The 20,603-nt window shown below is 43.0% G+C and overlaps 2 protein-coding genes across 3 annotated transcripts; one reads left to right on the forward strand and one right to left on the reverse strand.

Annotated features, from left to right (window-relative positions):
- Positions 1-238: 238 nt before the first annotated feature.
- Positions 239-6,727, reverse strand: LOC109907277 (trafficking protein particle complex subunit 3). The gene is made up of 5 exons (XM_031793154.1): positions 6,322-6,727; positions 5,563-5,660; positions 4,249-4,348; positions 2,332-2,514; positions 239-1,132 (listed from the first exon to the last, which is right to left on the reverse strand). Exons 1-5 carry the CDS (start codon positions 6,361-6,363, stop codon positions 1,013-1,015), a joined length of 543 nt encoding a protein of 180 aa, XP_031649014.1. The 5' UTR covers positions 6,364-6,727; the 3' UTR covers positions 239-1,012.
- Positions 6,605-18,880, forward strand: LOC109907276 (gastrula zinc finger protein XlCGF28.1-like). 2 transcript variants are annotated; one of them, XM_020505152.2, is made up of 2 exons: positions 6,605-6,801; positions 15,791-18,880. In XM_020505152.2, exons 1-2 carry the CDS (start codon positions 6,627-6,629, stop codon positions 17,107-17,109), a joined length of 1,494 nt encoding a protein of 497 aa, XP_020360741.1. In that variant the 5' UTR covers positions 6,605-6,626; the 3' UTR covers positions 17,110-18,880. The 2 variants fall into 2 exon arrangements, with proteins under 2 accessions (XP_020360741.1, XP_031649013.1); XM_031793153.1 differs by lacking the exon at positions 6,605-6,801 and adding an exon at positions 14,592-14,655.
- The last annotated feature ends 1,723 nt before the right edge of the window (positions 18,881-20,603 follow it).

Raw genomic sequence — 20,603 nt, forward strand, 5'->3', positions numbered from 1 at the left:
CTTTAGGTCTGTGTAATTGTTGTTTGACTGGACTAAGCAGCTCCAGAGGAATAACTGCCTCAGTGCACTGGGGAAGGGTGTGACACTTCATTACGTGTGAAGAGACCTGCAGCAGGTTAACATGGAACACAGATCCTACTATGTACCCTCATGGACGCACACATCCAACATGTGTTTTCTACCAGCTTTAGCTGTAATATGTCATGAATAAAACTTAACAGATTGAGGATCAGCCTACTTAAATTAACATACATGTGACTGTATCTTTTTTATTTATTTAATGCATAGACACAACAAATAAACATATTATACACAGACATTAACAGAACCTCTGATCTTATATTTAAAAAACTAAATGTCAAAACAAAACTTATGTCAAAATCTGGTCCACCGTGTACAACACAATTGACTTGGTAGTGAAACCATCACATTCCATTCAGTGATCTAAATTGAAAATTAAATGAACAGAATTTAAAATCAAAAACATTTCCATTTGTAATGGGCCAGGAAATTTTCCTGACTACTTTCACTAGACAAAAAGCCTAGACAATATCTAAGGGACAACGTTTTTCTCATAAATTAACATATGTGATGAAGTGGCCAAGGAGTTCCTCATCCCAGGAGCAGAGATTAAAGGGGAAAGGTCAGGGGTCATATGAGCAGACAGTAAAGGTCAAGGATCATATTTCAGCAGAAGTCCTTCCATAAACCAAACGGTGAATCTCAAAGGCCAAGTCCTCTCCTTCCCTGAGTTGAACTCTCATCTATCTATCCATTATCTTTACACGGTGCAGATGAAGGAAAGGAGACAAGGAGAGGAAGATAGAATACATTTGAGACATGCCCAAGGACATAATTTCCTTGTCTCCATTCTTTCAGTGAAGGGTTACCCAATACCTCTTTCTCGCCCTCTCTCTCCGTACCCCCCTGAGTGACATCAGATTCAGGATGGATGGAGAGCGAGAGGAGAGGTGGAGGTTTCTCTCTCTCACTCACTCTCTGTGTGTTTCTCTCACTCATCCCCGGCCGGTAGGTTCTCTTCCATCCTCTTGATGAACTTCATGCGGATCTCTGTGACATTGTCTCCTCTCAGGGTGTCCTGAGAAAACTTCACATCCACTGCCATCTGTACCTTATAGGGGGAAGAGAGAGAAGGAGATATTAGAAAACTTCACCTCCACTGCCATCTGCACCTTATAGAGGGAAAAGAGAGAAGGAGATATTAGAAACTTCACCTCCACTGCCATCTGCACCTTATAGGGGGAAGAGAGAGAAGGAGATATTAAAAACTTCACCTCCACTGCCATCTGCACCTTATAGGGGGAAGAGAGAGGAGGTATTAGAAACTTCACATCCACTGCCATCTGTACCTTATAGGGGGAAGAGAGAGAAGGAGATATTAGAAAACTTCACCTCCACTGCCATCTGCACCTTATAGAGGGAAAAGAGAGAAGGAGATATTAGAAACTTCACCTCCACTGCCATCTGCACCTTATAGGGGGAAGAGAGAGGAGATATTAAAAACTTCACCTCCACTGCCATCTGCACCTTATAGGGGGAAGAGAGAGGAGGTATTAGAAACTTCACCTCCACTGCCATCTGCACCTTATAGGGGGAAGAGAGAGAAGGAGATATTAGAAACTTCACCTCCACTGCCATCTGCACCTTATAGGGGGAAGAGAGAGAAGGAGATATTAGAAAACTTCACCTCCTCTGCCATCTGCACCTTATAGGGGGAAGAGAGAGAAGGAGATATTAGAAACTTCACCTCCACTGCCATCTGCACCTTATAGGGGGAAGAGAGAGGAGATATTAGAAACTTCACCTCCACTGCCATCTGCACCTTATAGGGGGAAGAGAGAGAAGGAGATATTAGAAACTTCACCTTCACTGCCATCTGCACCTTATAGGGGGAAGAGAGAGAAGGAGATATTAGAAACTTCACCTCCACTGCCATCTGCACCTTATAGGGGGAAGAGAGAGAAGGAGATATTAGAAATTTCACCTTCACTGCCATCTGCACCTTATAGGGGGAAGAGAGAGGAGGAGATATTAGAAACTTCACCTCCACTGCCATCTGCACCTTATAGGGGGAAGAGAGAGGAGATATTAGAAACTTCACCTCCACTGCCATCTGCACCGTATAGGGGGAAGAGAGAGAAGGTATTAGAAATGAAGGGGGAAAAAGAGAACTATTGTCATGACACATGAACATAACATAAATCACGCAAATATAATTTTCACACTACCGTGCTCTGATATTTTTATATATCAGGCTCGGTTAGGCTTGTCTCAGTAGTGTGAATAGGCCTAAAGAAGCTCTATCTTTACCATCTCCAGAGCTCCTCGGAGTACCCCACACAGCAGGTTGGAGTAGACCAAGGAGCTGTGGTTGTCAGGCAGCTCTACAAAGTCCACTAGGGGGTTACTCTCCAGGATGAGGGAGAACTCATCTCCCGCCGGGCTCCAGTTGGTCACACTGGGGGTGATGCCCAGGTACATCTTAAACGCCACCTGTTGAAATACACATACAATCACAATGCTGTTAATGTTACAATGGTGTTACATGTGCTGTGTTCATAATGGAACAAAGACCATCACTCCCTTACAAGATGAATCACTGAATGCCGACACTTACACTTTATATTGAGAGAGGGTTGAACAAGCCAGGGTGTGTACAATCTTTCCTCACCAAGAATTCCCCCTTGTTGAGATAATCAGCGATCAAGTCACTGGTTGTTAGCCAATATCAAAGACTGCTAGCGAGAGCTGCCCTGTCGTGTAGTCGCGTCGCTGAAATCTGCATAAACTGGGAACATTTTCAACTGGTCTCTAGCTCCGTCATCCTTAGGCCTGGTGTCCCAAAATCATCTTAAGGTTAAGTTCCTCGTTAGAACCTTTGTGGGAGCATCGTTACATCAAAACGATCATTAGTAAAGTTGCAGTTGAAAACACTCTTTATTTACCGACTGCCTCAGACCACTCGTAGAACAGCTAAGTGCATTGTTAGATGCTTTGACTGCCCTTCCACACCACTTTATACACAGAATATCTCTGCTTAACATAGAATCAAGCTGTTTCTCTGCGACCGCCGATAACTTTGTAACGAAGTCGACTACAAATACAAAGTTGCCAATGTCTTTGAACAAGCGAAGGATAAAAAGATGATTCAAATGAAAAACGAGATGACTATGGGCTACATAATCATTAGAATAAGCCACCTCAATATTTGCGGCCATAAGCTGTATCTCTACGAGCTGATCCGTGGTCAGTATTTTGGATCTTCGGCCGTTGTAGGAACGATGCATTGTTAAAACCCTTCTAAGGCTAAGTTGCATTGCTATCGGGAAACCGGGCCCAGAGTGCTAAGTTGCTGTGTGTCTCCATGAACATGTCCGGTCACTGATAGCTAGGTTGCTCATTACCTTGGCAAGTCTGAACAGCAGTTGAGGCTTACAGTTTATCATCTAGACCAATATTCCATACTACTGCCTTCCATATAACTGAACCATAGGCCTACAATGCAAGATTACACCTGTGAAACGACTTAGCAGAACTGTTAGAACAGACAGAGTGCTCTACATGGTTAATTGCATTTCAACCACAAGATGGGAGAAGTGGTTTTGTGCTTAAAGTCTACAGTGTTTTGGTATCGGGCCTGCTGTTCAACAGTTTACCAATGTAATGTACAGCAAACTACTGTCTGACCACATAGTCACAGGCACAAGCGTGTGTGTGGTGTCATCCCTTCAGTGTGAACTAATATATTTGGCCGAGGGGTTGGGTTTCACCCTAGGTGTAGGTTGACCGTGCGGCTTAGACTACCGTATAGCAAAGACAAAAAGCAGTGGGGAACATGAGCACACACACGGGGGCTGGGGCTAGTTGGCTTTGCGGTGACATAGCTGGGATGCTTCCCTACCTGCTTGAGTGCAGAGAAATGAAAAGCAGTAGAGGATTTATGAAAGCTCAGAAACTATGCAGACTACTGCAGGTTGGAGTTCAAATTCCAGTCGCCAACTCTCTCGCTCTCTAACTCACTCACAGTCAACCTCTTTCTCTCCCTCCCTCTTTTTACCAGCTCTCTCTCTCTCCCAGATCTCAATCTCTCTCGCTCTTCTTCCTTGTCCCTCTCTTTCTTTCTCTCCCTGTCCTTTCTCTCTTCATCTCGCTCTTCCCACTCTCCTCTCTCCTTTCTGGGAGCGTTCCAAGGACACGCTCTGATTGGCTCGGGGACGTCCCCACTACCTTAGCAATGACATCGGCTGTTTCTCGGAAATCCTGACACCTCCCAACGCTGGAGCGTGCCAAGAAGTCCTCGATGAGACGCACTCCGATATTGTATCCCCTGGAAAAAAACAAAAGAGTGGGGAAAGAGTGAGTAAAGGAGAATGAGTGCTAAATGCTATACAAATCAAATCAAATTTTATTTGTCACATACACATGTTTAGCAGATGTTTTTGCGGGTGAAGCGAAATGTTTGTGTTTCTAGCTCCAACAGTGCAGTAATATCTAACAATTCACACAACCTAAAGGTAAAAGAATGGAATGAAGGAATATATAAATATTAGGATGAGCGGAATAAACTATAATTCACACAACCTAAAGGTAAAAGAATGGAATGAAGGAATATATAAATATTAGGATGACTGGAATAAACTATAATGCAGTATATACACATATGAGATGAGTAAAGCAAAAATATGTAAACATTATTAAAAGTGACCACTTCAGAGCAGCGATTCCACATCTCCGGTAAAGATTTCAGACATGTACACTGGCTTAGTCAGACCTCAACACAGAGCTGAAAGAAAGAGGGAGATATAGAGAGCAATAGAGAAGCATCTGGACCCTAAAGGAGTCAGATGAGATCATCACCCGAATTAACCATATTTGGGGCAGACCATACTACAGTAGGTATATTAGTTAAGCCAAGAGCAGAATACCTTCACAGGCCATATCACACAAGTTCCATCTCTCAGCCTCTCAGACTTAAAATATTACTTTGCCATTTTATTACTTTGGAAAAGTTAACTACACCTTTAAAAGGTTTCTAAGCCAGCATAGACCTTTACTAGACAGCACAATTATTCACAATGGGTACACCATCCCCTTTTCCCCCTTTCAAATTGATTTTCATTTGTCTGTTCCTCAAAAGAGAAGGGGATGGAGCCAGTGAATTCCAGGAGACGGTTGGAAAGCGAAGAAGACTCCTAACATGGATGTGTGAAAGGTGATTACTGCCCTGGTTGTGGACCACCTGTTACATCTCACACACACACACATTAAATCACTAGTCTACTGGTGTCAAGTTTTAGAGGGATGGAGAATTTGCCCGTGTGGTATAGGTTGGTGGGAAACATCAGAGGCAGAAAGCGCTAGCACCACTTTGTCCATTTGCAGAGTAAAGGATAAACTGAAAATGAAACACAGAGGAGTGGCAGAATTTACAAGAGCAAAACAGCGCACTTCTCTCTCTCTCACACACACGCCTCAATTGTTCTCCCTGTTTCCTTTCATTGATCACGTATAAGTGAGAGAGTTCGTTGAGAAGAGACTCACATCTTATCCAGCTGTTTGTTGACCTCCTCGTCATTCTCATAGTCCTTACACAGCTGGGTTACCAGGGCCCCGTATGTCAGTGTGAACAACTCTGCGTTCTACAAGAGAGGAAGAGAGACAGGAAAAGGGAGAAATAAAAACGTAACTGTCAGCACCCCCTGGTGTAACAACTTCAAAACAACAGACATCTTTTATTGATTCAAAGACAGTGAATCATTTATTGTATTGCAGATGCAGCACTTTCATAAATTAATCCAGCCTGACTAAATTATGTAGACTTCAGGTACCTACCATAAAGACAAGTACCAATATCATACGACATATTATGACTTTACAATTGCCATCCATGCCAGGGTAATAGTTAATATGCTTAGCAAATGCAAAAGGTAGCTACGCCTGAATAGTCATTTTTTTCTAACACTTACTGTCATTTTGGTAGCTAGCTAATTTGCAGTGACTGAGCGTGTCTGCCATCTCACTAGCTAGCTAATGAAATACTAGCTGACTAGCTAGCAGGGTAGCTTCCTGTATTTGTCATTCATTGATTTCTCACGTAATATCTAAATTGCACTACAGCTAAGCTAATATGTCCTTAATACCTTATCAAAACACGCATTATCAGATCAACATAATAACGTGTTTTTGGAGGTTAATAAAAGGCAGCTTGTCGTCTAAATTAGCCACCTAGCGTTAGCTTGTTTACTAACTACCTAGCATTCATTGAGTAGCCCGAGTGCTAAGCAGAACGCGACTTCTTACCATCTTTTTGCTGTCTGTGGTTCGGTTGGATTGCCTTGACATAGTGTATTGGGTTACAGGCTTGTAAAGATGACTGAGTATTTATCCTTTATTTATTTGTTTATTTGAAAGCGGTCCCCGTGATCTATTTTCTGTATCAGCTGTCAAACACCCAACTTCCTGAACACAAGCTGGAACCGGAAGCAGCGGAGGGTTGTGGAAAATAGCAGCACCATTATCATCATCTGGAATACATTTTCTGCCTGTGGTGAAAAAATAAGTAGCTAGCAAAACACAAAGAAATCTCGACGTTCATACCTCTCAAAATGTCTAAACTGGCATTGTTCAGTGTGTATATAACTGAACGGCTAACAGCGGTGGCTGTGGAGATAGCCGGGGTGGTAGAGAGAACAATAACAGAATACCAGGAAGAAATCTCTCGTTCAAAGGAGGAGAACGAACGTCTTCGACGGCTGCTGGATTTCAAACTGCACAGAACAGGTTTGTTTCGATTTAAATCAAACGAATCGGGTGGTTAGTTAATGATATAAAGACCCACTACTTGCATTGTTGTACTTGAATTCGCTAACTTGAATCAGCGGTATTTGGGGATGTATCCAACTGTAAACTAACTAGCTAAACATACTGTAAACAAAACAAATTGTATTGCATGAGTTTCAAAGGACTATGAATAGGCCCAGTAATGTAGTAAACGAGTCGAATCCCAAGACCCTATCAACCAAGTCCAGGGCCTTTAATTATGATCGAGTCGCGATGCCCTTCACAGTGAGCAAAATGATGTTGAAAATGCTTATTCTGTACGTCTTTTCCAGACATCGAAATAGGTAAAACATTTGTTATGAATGAAAGTTGAAAATCTGTATTCTCCGGATGTTGAAAACACTTAACGTAATTTTCCTGGAGAACGACTTAATTTATGGACGTTAAAAACATATATTTTAAAGAGGTTGAAAATACATTTTACAGACGTTGAAAATATGTATCTTACAGCTTTTAAATGTACATGCATTCACTTATATCCACTTCATTTTTTCTTTCACGCTTTTTAAACACTGAAGCCAAACATGGAAACTATTGCTACAACTTCATCTGTGCTAGCGCATAAAAATAATTAATATGCGCGCCACTACAAATCCCTGCATTAGCATGCTTCTGTAAGCTGATACATCATGACAAAATACATAATATTACTGTCCTGCTAATATGCTTGGACCTTGTAGGCTATACTGCCTAGAAAAACCCCATAACTGATTAAAATGGTTGCCCAATCAGGCAGGCAAGATCAAGTCCAGTAGTGCAAAAAATGTATTAGGTGAACAATAGTTAAGTAAAGGAATACAACAACAGTAAAAAGACAGGCTATATACAGTAGTGAGGCTATAAAAGTAGCAAGGCTATACACAGACACTGGTTAGTCAGGCTGATTGAGGTAATATGTACATGTAGATATGGTTAAAGTGACTATGCATATATGATGAACAGAGAGTAGCAGTAGCTTACAAGAGGGGTTGGGGAGTGGTGGGACACAATGCAGATAGCCCGGTTAGCCAATGTGCGGGAGCACTGGTTGGTCGGCCCAATGATGTAGTATGTACATGAATGTATAGTTAAAGTGACTATATGATAAACAGAGAGTAGCAGCAGCATAAAAGAGGGGGGGGGGGCACACAATGCAAATAGTCCGGGTAGCCATTTGATTACCTGTTCAGGAGTCTTATGGCTTGGGGGTAAAAACTGTTGAGAAGCCTTTTTATCCTAGACTTGGCACTCTGGTACCGCTTGCCATGCGGTAGAAGAGAGAACAGTCTATGGCTGGGGTCTTTAACAATTTTTAGGACCTTCCTCTGACACTGCCTGGTGTAGAGGTCCTGGATGGCAGGCAGACCCAGTGATGTACTGGGCCGTATTTACTACACTCTGTAGTGCCTTGCGGTCAGAGGCAGAGCAATTGCCGTACCAGGCAGTGATACAACCAGTCCAGGATGCTCTCGATGTTGCAGCTGTAGAACCTTTTTGAGGATCTCAGGACCCATGCCAAATCTTTTTAGTTTCCTGAGGGGGAATAGGCTTTGTCGTGCCCTCTTCATGACTGTCTTGGTGTGTTTGGACCATTCTAGTTTGTTGTTGATGTGAACACCAAGGAACTTGAAGCTCTCAACCTGCTCCACTACAGCCCTGTCGGTGAGAATGGGACGTGCTCGGTCCTCCTTTTCCTGTAGTCCACAATCAGTTATTTCATTATTTTCAATGAATACGCATTGAAAACACCAAGCTTTTGAGCAATTAATCAAATGACATACAGTTTACAGCCTAGAATAGAGTTTTGTACTCACTAGAAAACAATAATAACATGTTGTTGCCTATGTAGAATTTATTTATTATTTAATTAACCTTTATTTAACTAGACAAGTCAGTTAAGAACAAAGTCTTATTTACAATGACGGCCTACCCCGGCCAAACCCAAACGACTCTGGGCCAATTGTGCGCTGCCCTATGGGACTCCCAATCACGGCCGGATGTGATACACCCTGGAATCAAACCAGGGTCTGTAGTGACGCCTCTAGCACTGAGATGCAGTGCCTTAGGCTCCCGAGTGGCGCAGCGGTCTAACATTTTTTTGTCCCTAAAAAAACTGAAACGATATTGTAGCTTTAGGTAGTACTCGGGGACAACTTTGGGAGCACACATAGTGTACAGTCGTGGCCAAAAGTTTTGAATGACACAAATATTAATTTCCACAAATTTCCAGTGGTAAATAACAATAGCGGGGCTATATACAGAGGGTACCGGTAAGAGTCAATGTGGAGGCTATATACAGAGGGTGCCGGTAAGAGTCAATGTGGAGGTTATATACAGAGGGTACCGGTAAGAGTCAATGTGGAGGCTATATACAGAGGGTGTCGGTAAGAGTCAATGCGGAGGTTATATACAGGGGGTACCCGTACAGAGTCAATTTGGAGGCTATATACAGAGGGTACCGGTAAGAGTCAATGGGGAGGTTATATACAGAGGGTACCGGTAAGAGTCAATGTGGAGGTTATATAGAGAGGGTGCCGGTAAGAGTCAATGTGGAGGTTATATACAGGGGGTACTGGTACAGAGTCTATGTGGAGGCTATATACAGAGGGTGCCGGTAAGAGTTAATGTGGAGGTTATATACAGAGGGTGCCGGTAAGAGTCAATGTGGAGGCTATATACAGAGGGTGCCGGTAAGAGTCAATGTGGAGGCTATATACAGAGGGTGCCGGTAAGAGTCAATGTGGAGGCTATATACAGAGGGTGCCGGTAAGAGTCAATGTGGAGGTTATATACAGAGGGTGCCGGTAAGAGTCAATGTGGAGGTTATATACAGAGGGTGCCGGTAAGAGTCAATGTGGAGGTTATATACAGAGGGTGCCGGTAAGAGTCAATGTGGAGGCTATATACAGAGGGTGCCGGTAAGAGTCAATGTGGAGGTTATATACAGAGGGTGCCGGTAAGAGTCAATGTGGAGGCTATATACAGAGGGTACCGGTAAGAGTCAATGTGGAGGTTATATACAGAGGGTGCCGGTAAGAGTCAATGTGCGGGGGCACCGGTGTCGAGGTAATATGTGTGTACATGTAGGTAGAGTTATTAAAGTGACTATGCATAGATAGTAACAGAGAGTAGCAGCAGCGTGGGAGGGGGGGGGGCAGGGCAATGCAAATTATCTGTGTAGCCATTTGATTAGCTGTTCGGGAGTCTTATGGCTTGGGGGTAGAAGCTGTTTAGAAGTCTCTTGGACCTAGGCTTGGCGCTCCGGTACCACTTGCCATGCGGTAGTAGAGAGAACAGTCTATGACTGGGTTAGCTGGAGTCTTTGACAATTTTTCGGGCCTTCCTCTAACACACCCTGGTATAGAGGTCCTGGATGGCAGGAAGCTTGGCCCCAATGTACTGGGCCATACACACTACCCCTTGTGGTGCCTTGCGGTCAGAGGCCGAGCAGTTGCCATACCAGGCAGTGAAGCAACCCATCAGGAGGGTCTCGATTGTGCAGCTGTAAAACCTTTTGAGGATCTGAGGATCCATGCCAAATCTTTTCAGTCTCCTGAGGGGGAATAGGTTTTGTCGTGCCCTCTTCACGACTGTCTTTGTGTGCTTGGACCATGTTAGTTTGTTGGTGATGTGGACACCAAGGAACTTGAAGCTCTCAACCTGCAGCCCTGTCGATGAGAATGAGGGCGTGCTTGATCCTCCGTTTCCTGTAGTCAAAAATCATCTCCTTAGTCTTGGTTACGTTGAGGGATAGGTTGTTATTCTGGCACCACACGGTCAGGTCTCTGACCTCCCTAGGTTGTCTCATCGTCGTCAGTGATCAGGACTACCACTGTTGTGTCATCTGCAAACGTAATGATGGTGTTGGAGTCATGCCTGGCCATGCAGTCGTGGGTGAACAGGGAGTACAGGAGGGGACTGAGCACGCACCCCTGAGGGGCCCCTGTGTTGAGGATCAGCGTGGCGGATGTGTTGTTACCTACCCTTACCACCTATGGGCGGCCTGTCAGGAAGTTGCAGAGGGAGGTGTTTAGTCCCAGGGTCCTTAGCTTAGTGATGAGCTTTGAGGGCACTATGGTGTTGAACACTGAGCTGTAGTCAATGAATAGCATTCTCACATAGGTGTTCCTTTTGTCCAGGTGTGAAAGGGCAGTGTGGAGTGCAATAGAGATTGCATCATCTGTGGTTCTGTTGTTGCGGTATGCAAATTTGAGTGGGTCTAGAGTTTCTGGCATAATGGTGTTTATGTGAGCCATGACCAGCCTTTCAAAGCATTACATGGCTACAGACGTGAGTGCTACGGGTCGGTAGTCAGGCAGGTAGCCTAGAGGTTAGAGCGTTGGTCCAGTGAATGAAAGGTTGTCATTCTGCCCCTGAACAAGGCAGTTAACCACTGTTCCTAGGCCGTCCATTTTAAATAAGAATTTGTCTTAACTGTCTTGCCTTGTTAAATAAAATAATGAATAAATAGTCATTTAGTTAGGTTACCCTGCCTCATCTGACCAGCATCAGAGCCGGTGTGGTACGATTCGATCTTAGTCCTGTATTGACGCATTGCCTGTTTGATGGTTCGTCGGAGGGCATAGCGGGATTTCTTATAAGCTTCCCGCTCCTTGAAAGCGGCAGCTCTACCTTTTAGCTCAGTGCGAATGTTGCCTGTAATCCATGGCTTGGTTGGGGTATGTATTTACAGTCTCTGTGGGGACGACGTCATCAATTCACTTATTGATGTAGCCGTTGACTGATGTAGTGTACTCCTCAATCCCATCGGAGGAATCCCAGAACATGCTCCAGTCTGTGCTAGCAAAACAGTCCTGTAGTGTAGCATTTGCATCATCTGACCACTTCCGTATTGAGCGAGTCACGGGTGCTTCCTGCTTTAATTTTTGCTTATAGGCAGGAATCAGGAGGATAGAATTCTGGTCAGATTTGCCAAATGGAGGGTGAGGGAGAGCTTTGTACTCGTCTCTGTGTGTGGAGTAAAGGTGGTCCAGATATTTATATATTTTTTTATATTTTTTTCTCTGGTTGCACATTTAACATGCTGATAGAAATGAGGTGAAACTGATTTAAGTTTCCCTGCATTAAAGTCCCCGGCCTCTAGGAGCGCTGCCTCTGGATGAGTGTTTTCCTGTTTGCTTATGGCGGAATACAGCTCAATCAGTGTGGTTTTAGTGCCAGCATCGGTCTGTTGTGGTATGTAGTAGAGGTCGACCGATTAATCGAAATGGCCGATTTAATTAGGGCAGATTTCAAGTTGTCATAACAATCTGTAATCTGCATTTTTGGACACCGATTGTGGCTGATTACATTGCACTCCACGAGGAGACTGTGTGGCAGGCTGACTACCTGTTATGCTAGTGCAGCAAGAAGCCATATGAGTGGCCTGCTAATCTACCTTTCTGGACCTTCTAAACTGTCGAGAATTGACCAGTGGAGGCTGCTGAGGGGAGGAAGGCTCATAATAATGGCTGGAATGGAGTCTATGGAATGGTATCAAACATATGGTGGTTGATACCATTCCATTGACTTCATTCCAGCCATTACTATGAACCGTCCTCCCCTGAGTAGCCTCCACTGGAATAGACCCACACTGATCCAAATGGTTGCATAATCAGGTCTAGGCTGTTGGCCTATGCAGTTATATCACAAAAGCAGTTATTCAAATGAGCCTACATTATTATTTTTGAGTCATTTGAGGAATTTTCTGAGTCATTTCACAGATTCTCTTATCCAGAGCGACTTACGGTAGTGATACATTTTCATACTTTATGGTACATCATTGCAGTTTACATCCTATGGACACTGCACTGTTGTTGATGTAGCCCAGGTATAATAATTTCCTTGACTAAAAACCTAGGCCTAATCAATAGTGGAGCTTTGCATGCCTAGGGACCACAGAGCGCAACCTGGTGGAACGGACTACAGATCTGCCATTTCAAAATCTGTTCATTTATTTTTCTTGCACTTTGTCAGGTAAATATTTGGCCTATAACCCTAATATTTAGCTAATAAATGACCTAATATCTAGATAATATTTAGCTTCATACTACACATCACCAGCCTCTCTCTTCCAGCTGTTCCCGTGCGCAACAGACTATAGGCTACACATGCCTCTCTGCAAAAAGCCATTCCTCTTCTTGTGAAATCCCAGGAAAAGCTATAGGCTACAAAAGCGACAGGACATTTATTTCTATACTTTTTTTCTACTAGGCCTAATAGCCTATTCGGGGAAAGAAGCAGGCTTGCTCTTGTTAATTGCTGAAAATGTAACGAATAGTTGCACAGGACAGTGAAGCACAGTGAAAAAGAAGACCCACAGGATGACAACCATAATCAAAATGGAAATCCCTTGCAAACCACAATGACATGCTGTAAAAGATGCACAGGCTAAACGGCATTTGTTGTTGAATTGCTACATTTAAATACAAGTTACTGTATTATTTTCATTAGGCCTACATTAAGTATTTTTTAGAGACCTCATGAATGGTCTTGGTACCACCTTATTAATAGTAAACGTGCAGTAGGGTGCCTTGATCAGTTGCTTGACCGGTGAAGTGTGGCTGCTCACCAGCGTTTTATAGTTATGTAGCCTATAGTTAGTTTATCGTTATAGTTATTGGCTTGGTGGATGGCCCGGGCCTTAACTCTGACACAACTAACATTATTATTACAACAGAACTCGCCTACTAGTAAGTCTAGCTAACGTTAGCGAACTTTAATGAAATAAAATTATACTTATATTTGTTTACTTGGCTTTAATACTCTGTAAATTTACTATTTTTCAAATAATTTACCCTGGCAAGTTTAGGGAAGTAAAGCGGAAGTCGAATCCATCACTTCCTTTGTTTGGCTGTTCCCATAGCAATATTAGAAAATGAGGTGTATACATGTCAATGAAGAAAGCATTATGTCACATTAAAAAAATATATATATCCACTTAAAATAGGGAAACTGACCAAACTGAAGACTGCAGTATGGCCGCTATAATGTTCAAAGTAATCCAACCTACAGAATAAACCCACAGACCACTTCAACTACAATAACATTCTTAGCAACGGTTACATCATTTTTTTTCTTGCTATGAATGTGATATGTTGTTTATCTACCTTAGTTTAATGCACTGACTGTAAGTTGCTTTGGATAAGAGCGTCTGCTGAATGACCAAAATGGTTTTTTTAAACGAAGAAAACTGGGTATTATTTTAATGAGCTCCACCGTAAACAAGTACACATTTGGTCGGTCCGGATCAGACCAAAGCCTAGACGTCTATGATTCGTTCAGTTGTGTTTCACACGTTTCAGCAGCACAGTTCAGTAGAGTACAGTCTACTATACTTTACTGTGTTCTACTGTATTGTACCATAATTGTATTTACTGTAATGTATTGTACTCTGCTGTACTGTGCTGTTGTGACAGGTTAAAGGAAATAGTCATAGCCTGTTATACATTAAAACGTATTAGTAAGTTCATAGTATGTGAGGATCTTAAAACATCTAAGGTTAAAAAGATGCATTCAGTATCAGTTGATAAAGATTGATAACATTCATATAATTGTGTTAAAGTTCAAATCTGTCAAAGGGTATGAATTGTGAGAGTAATGTGTAAACGTTATATTGATTACTTGATTTTGTAGTGCCTAAAAGTGTTCATCTGTGATCTACGAAATGCTCTTAATCTATGAGCCGGAGATCGATTGCTCTGGTCTCCACCCATATTCCTGGGGAAAATCGCGGTCTTTTTCTCATTCAACTAAACGTTAAATTGAGAATACAACACCGTATCACTCTCGTGATTATTTCTCCCATGTTTTCAGGTACTTTATTGATGATAAAAATAGTAATTTAAATGTTATAACTCACTAACATGTCAAGAGTGTTTAAGGTGTGTCTTAGTAACGTTTTGAGGAAGTTAGAGTTAAGTTTGAAGAGAGTAATATTAGCCCTGCTCGGTTGAAGTGAAGAATAGCATCGTACTGAGAGTAGCTGCCATTTTATGTCGATTGTGATTGAACATGTACGTTGTTAATAAGATATTTTGCTGTGTTATTTGTATAATGGTTTTTCTGTTGTTTTGTAATGTGTTACTTTTGTGAAACTCATTCAACTAAACGTTAAATTGAGAATACAACACCGTATCACTCTCGTGATTATTTCTCCCCTGTTTTCAGGGGCGTAACACTGTCAACTTGTGAAACATAGATGTCTATGATTGGTTCAGATTTAGACGGGCTGGTCCGTGGACATTGAAATCAAGTCCGGGACCCAAAAAAGACATTCAGAAGACGTGGGCGTCAGTCCATGCTTACTGGGTTGTTTGTGCTCAATGATACATTTTGTAACATGGAAAGCTGGATAGCTTTTACTGTCTTGCACATTGGTAAGGCTAGCAGCAAATAAAGTAGCTATCTGACATTTGCTGTTGTAGCTAGCATGTTGACTCATGAACATTGACTCATGAAAATTGTGTCCTGGACTTGAGTACTACAACACTGGATAGGCCTATGTTATTTACATAAAATTGTTCAAATATGTATTGATCGGGCCTCCTGAGTGGCACAGCTGTCTAAGGCATCACTACAGACCCGGGTTCAATCCCCTGCTGTGTCGCAGCCGACCACAACCAGGAGACCCATGAGGCGGCCCACAATTGGCCCTGCATCGTCCGGCCGGGATGACTTTGTCCCATCTCGCACTAGCGACTCTTGTGGCGGGCCGGGCACATGCAGTGTGTCAAGAAGCAGTACGGCTTGGCAGGGTCGTGTTTCAGAGGAAGCATGGCTCCTTGACCTTCGCCTCTCCTGAATCCGTACGGGAGTTGCGATGGGACAAGACTGTAGCTACCAATTTGGATATCACGAAATTGGGGAGATAAAAGTGGTAAAAAGTAAATAAATAAAATACTAATGTGTATTGATCACATATTTATCCCTTTCCCCACTTTTTTTCTAGACCCCCAGCAGCTCACGCTCCCAGTCTCTGAAGAGGAGGTTCCCCCTGAGCGGCAGCATGGTGAGCAGAAGTGGGGCCCCAATCTGGGGCAGAAGGACCCAGAGTCCACACAGATTAAAGATGAACAAGAGGAAATCGGGACAAATCAGGAGGAAGAGCTTGAAAGGCTAGAATCTGATACCAACGACTCCATATTCACTGTCTGTGAGGAGAGGGACAGTAACCCACCTTATCCGCCCTATCAAATGGATTTCTCAAGCCACACTTTCCAGAGCAAAGAGGATGATGTGTTATGCATCCTCATTCCTAAAGAGATCAAAACTGAGCCTGATGGAGAGGACTACACAGTATCAGAAGCAACCAGTGCCTCTCAGTCCCTATCAGAAGGATATCTAGGCTGTTCTGCAGCTCAGAGTGAAAACAGCGGAAGTGACAACGAGGAGAGTGGGGGACAACCGTCAGGGTCAAAGCTACTGGAATCATCCAGAAAATGGGCAAATAAAGAACTAAGCTTCCATACTGTTGCTGGGGGCAGGGTGACCACAAATGCTTCTCCTTATTGTTGCAAGTTGTGTGGAAGTACATTTGTGTACATTGGTCCTTTAGTTAACCATGTGAAAAATGTACACACAAAGCATACGAAAATGTGCGGTGTGTGTGAAGAAGTCTTTGAGTCCATGGCAAGTCTGACAGATCACCTGCAAACCCACATAAAAGCAACACGTACTTGTAATGTTTGTGGCAAATGCTTCCCTAGTGATGCTAATCTGAGAACACACATGGTGTCTCACACAGGAGAGAAACAGTATCAATGCAAAGAATGTGGAAAATGCTTCAAAACTAAGGGATATATGAAATTGCATATGAGACTGCACACTGGGGAGAAACCATTTCAGTGCAAAGAATGTGGAGAAAGTTTCACTTGTAATGGATACTTGAAAGCACATATGAAGTTCCACACAGGGGAGAAATCATATCGGTGTAAGGACTGTGGGCAAGACTTTGACCAGAAGACACAACTGGAAACGCATATGTGGACTCACAGAGGTGAGAAACCACATGGTTGCAAGCAGTGTCCCAAAAGCTTCAAGCGCAAGGAAGAACTGACCAGACACACAGCGGTTCACACAGGAGAGAGACCTTTCAAGTGCACTGTTTGTGGACATTGCTTTGCCACCCCAGGCAACCTGACACAACACCTGACCACTCACTCCGGAGAGAAACCGTATCGGTGCAAATTCTGTGGCAGATGCTTTAGAAATAATCCGCTACTTAAAAGTCACCTGAGGAACCGTCACAAATTTCATGAAAGTGCCTGATTCTCAGAAGATGACTTAAAGGACAAGTTAAGTTTTTTACAACCAAATCTCTATTTTTGATGTAAATAGCATGTTCTTGAAGAGTACAGACACCTTTTTTGTGATTTTGCACGTTTGAGAAGCTTAACACAAACGGCAAATCACTTCCTCATCCTTGTTATGCAGTCCCTAAAAAAGCAGGAACAAAGGCTCCAAAAACACCCAAATGTGTACTTTTAGTTCATTCTGAACTTTATCCACAATGTTATATTACCTTGCACAAGTCATTTCCCTTATCCAGCTGTTCCATTTTCTGTGTAGCCTGCTGCTACATAACTGACAAAATAAAGGAAACACCAACATAAAGCACCTTAATATGGCATTGGGCCACCACGAGCCGCCAGAACAGCTTCTATACTCTTTGGCATAGATTCTACAAGTGTCTGGAACTTCCTGTGTGGAAGCACCCCATGCTTTCAATATCATATTTTATTGGTCACATACACATTTAGCAGATGTTATTGCGGGTGTAGCGAAATGATTGTGCTCCTAGCTCCAACAGTGCAGTAGTATCTAAAAATGATTCACAACAATACAAACATCGAAAAGTTAAATCATGGAATTTATAAATATTAGATCGAGCAATGTAGGCGTGGCATTGACTAAAATACAATATAATAGAATACAGTATACATATGAGAGAGTAAAGCAGTATGTAAATGTTATTAAAGTGACAAGTGTTCCATTATTGAAGGGGCCAGTGATTCCAAGTCTGTAGATAGAGCAGCAGCCTCTAAGGTGAAGGCTTGCGTAACCAGGTGAAAGCCGGCTAGTGATGGACTGAAAAACAGCTAATATCAGGTCCCAGCTTTGATGCACCTGTACTGACCTCGTCTTCTGGATGATAGCGGGGTGAACAGGCCGTGGCTCAGGTGGTTGATGTCTTTGAAGATCTTTTTGGCCTTCCTGGGTGCTGTAGGTGTCCTGGAGGGCAGGTAGTTTGCCCCCGGTGATGCGTTGGGCAGAGCACACCACCCTCTGGAGAGCCCTGCGGTTGCGGGTGGTGCAGTTGCCATACCAGGCATTGATACAGCCCAACGGGATGCTCTCAATTATGCATCTATAAAAGTTTGAGTGTTTTAGGTGCCAAGCCAAAATTCTTCAGGCTTTTCCTGGCACCCCTCTCCCAGGGCCCTCTCTCCTCCCTTTTATACTTTGTATCTCTTGTTTACTCAAGACGTTCCTTTATTTTGGCAGTTACATGTAGAATGGACAGAGGTATTGCTGGAGTCGCAACAATATGTTGTGGATAAAGTTCTGAATGACACGATATCTAAAGACCTAATAAAATGACATATTTGTTCATGTTTTTCAGGGCCCCCATACTACACAATGGGGAAGGGATTTGCTGTTTAGTGTAAGTTTCTCAAAAACATGGGAAATCACAAAAAAGGTTCCTGGACCCTTCTATAACATGCCATTTGCATCAAAAATAGTGATTTGGTTCTAAAAAAAGGAAACTTCTCCTTTAAGTTTAAAATAGACACTGCTTTTTGGTTGGTGGTGCATTGGAACATAATGTACAATATAATCTAAAACAATGTAGTAGATGCTCTCTGTCAGGCTATGCCTTCAGTCAGAGTTGTGAATACTAATCTGCTTTTTACTATGAAATAAAGGCCTTCTATATATATTCCCATGAGAGCACACTATTTTCATTTTTGTGAAGGAACTTGCAAAACTGTCCCTGTACATTCTTTATATAAATAAAATGGGTTCAGGGGGATGTAAATGTTTTGTTTGGCATATTATATGGATGCTACAGAGTACAATGAACCTATTGAGATACGATGTACGGTTGTTGTTTTATTTCCAGTCCATTAGATAGGAGTATGCACAGGCACAAAAACATTTTGAAGGTAGACTCTGTGAAATGTTGCCATGAGCAGCACTGCAGATATTGGGGTGAGTGAGATGCACAACTTCACTTTCACTCAGTATGTGTGCAGGACCAAAACAGCGGAGAAGTTGCGCTTCACTGCTATTGTTGTGGAAATTGACCTACTATGCTGCTGTTTACTTTCAGCATCTACATCAGGAATGGGCAACTCCAGTCCTCGGGAGCCTGATTAGTGTCACACTTTTGTCCCAGATAACACATCTGACTCCAATAATCAACTAATCATGATCTTCAGGTTACAATGCAATTTGTAACCAATTTGTGTTTGCTAAGGATGGGGGAAAAGTGTGACACCCCTCCGGCACCCAATGACTGGAGTTGCCCATCTCTGATCTATGGTGTCTTCTTCTTCTGAGGTTTAACAGCGGTTAGCATCCAATTTGTTGCATTACTGCCACCTACTAGACTGGAGTACAACTCCCTTATACTTTACATGAAAATAAAAATTTACTAAATAAATACCCTACCATCTAACACTATACTCACTCATTTCAAAATGATCTAAAATGAACACCCCCCTACTCCTAATTAAATGTATTTACTCCTACATCATGCCATCACCCTGAAAGGATGGGACATCACCACTTAACACATCCTGTAACTCTTCTGCTAGCCTTTAGCCGCACCCTCATACTACTCCTTCTCTGTTCCGCGGGTGATGTGGAGGTAAACCCAGGCCCTGCATGTCCCCAGGCACCCTCATTTGTTGACTTCTGTGTTCGAAAAAGCCTTGGTTTCATGCATGTCAACATCAGAAGCCTCCTCCCTAAGTTTGTCTTACTCACTGCTTTAGCACACTCTGCTAACCCTGATGTCCTTGCTGTGTCTGAATCCTGGCTCAGGAAGGCCACCAAAAATTCAGAGATTTCCATACCCAACTATAACATCTTCCGTCAAGATAGAACTGCCAAAGGGGGAGGAGTTGCAGTTTACTGCAGAGATGGCCTGCAAAGTAATGTCATACTTTCCAGGTCCATACCCAAACAGTTCGAACTACTAATTTTGAAAATTACTCTCTCCAGAAATAAGTCTCTCACGGTTGCCGCCTGCTACCGACCCCCCTCAGCTCCCAGCTGTGCCCTGGACACCATTTGTGAATTGATCGCCCCCCATCTAGCTTCAGAGTTTGTTCTGTTAGGTGACCTAAACTGGGATATGCTTAACACCCCGCCAGTCCTACAATCTAAGCTAGATGCCCTCAATCTCACACAAATCATCAAGGAACCCACCAGGTACAACCCTAACTCTGTAAACAAGGGCACCCTCATAGACGTCATCCTGACCAACTGGCCCTCCAAATACACCTCCGCTGTCTTCAACCAGGATCTCAGCGATCACTGCCTCATTGCCTGTATCCGCTACGGAGCCGCAGTCAAACGACCACCCCTCATCACTGTCAAACGCTCCCTAAAACACTTCTGTGAGCAGGCCTTTCTAATCGACCTGGCCCGGGTATCCTGGAAGGACATTGACCTCATCCCGTCAGTTGAGGATGCCTGGTCATTCTTTAAAAGTAACTTCCTCACCATTTTAGATAAGCATGCTCCGTTCAAAA

This window comes from Oncorhynchus kisutch, linkage group LG17 (assembly GCF_002021735.2).
Source record: "Oncorhynchus kisutch isolate 150728-3 linkage group LG17, Okis_V2, whole genome shotgun sequence".
NCBI classification, from domain to species: Eukaryota; Metazoa; Chordata; class Actinopteri; order Salmoniformes; family Salmonidae; genus Oncorhynchus; species Oncorhynchus kisutch.

Bases quoted from the DNA above. Each gene is read 5' to 3' on its own strand.
- LOC109907276 (XM_020505152.2), top strand. From the start codon at position 6,627: ATGTCTAAACTGGCATTGTTCAGTGTGTATATAACTGAACGGCTAACA. The intron at 6,802-15,790 runs GTTTGTTTCGAT...CTTTTTTTCTAG, and splicing joins TTTCAAACTGCACAGAACAG to ACCCCCAGCAGCTCACGCTC.
- LOC109907277 (XM_031793154.1), bottom strand. From the start codon at position 6,363: ATGTCAAGGCAATCCAACCGAACCACAGACAGCAAAAAGATG. The intron at 4,349-5,562 runs GTGAGTCTCTTC...GTTTTTTTCCAG, and splicing joins AACAAACAGCTGGATAAGAT to GGGATACAATATCGGAGTGC. The intron at 2,515-4,248 runs GTAGTGGGGACG...GTATTTCAACAG, and splicing joins CAGCCGATGTCATTGCTAAG to GTGGCGTTTAAGATGTACCT.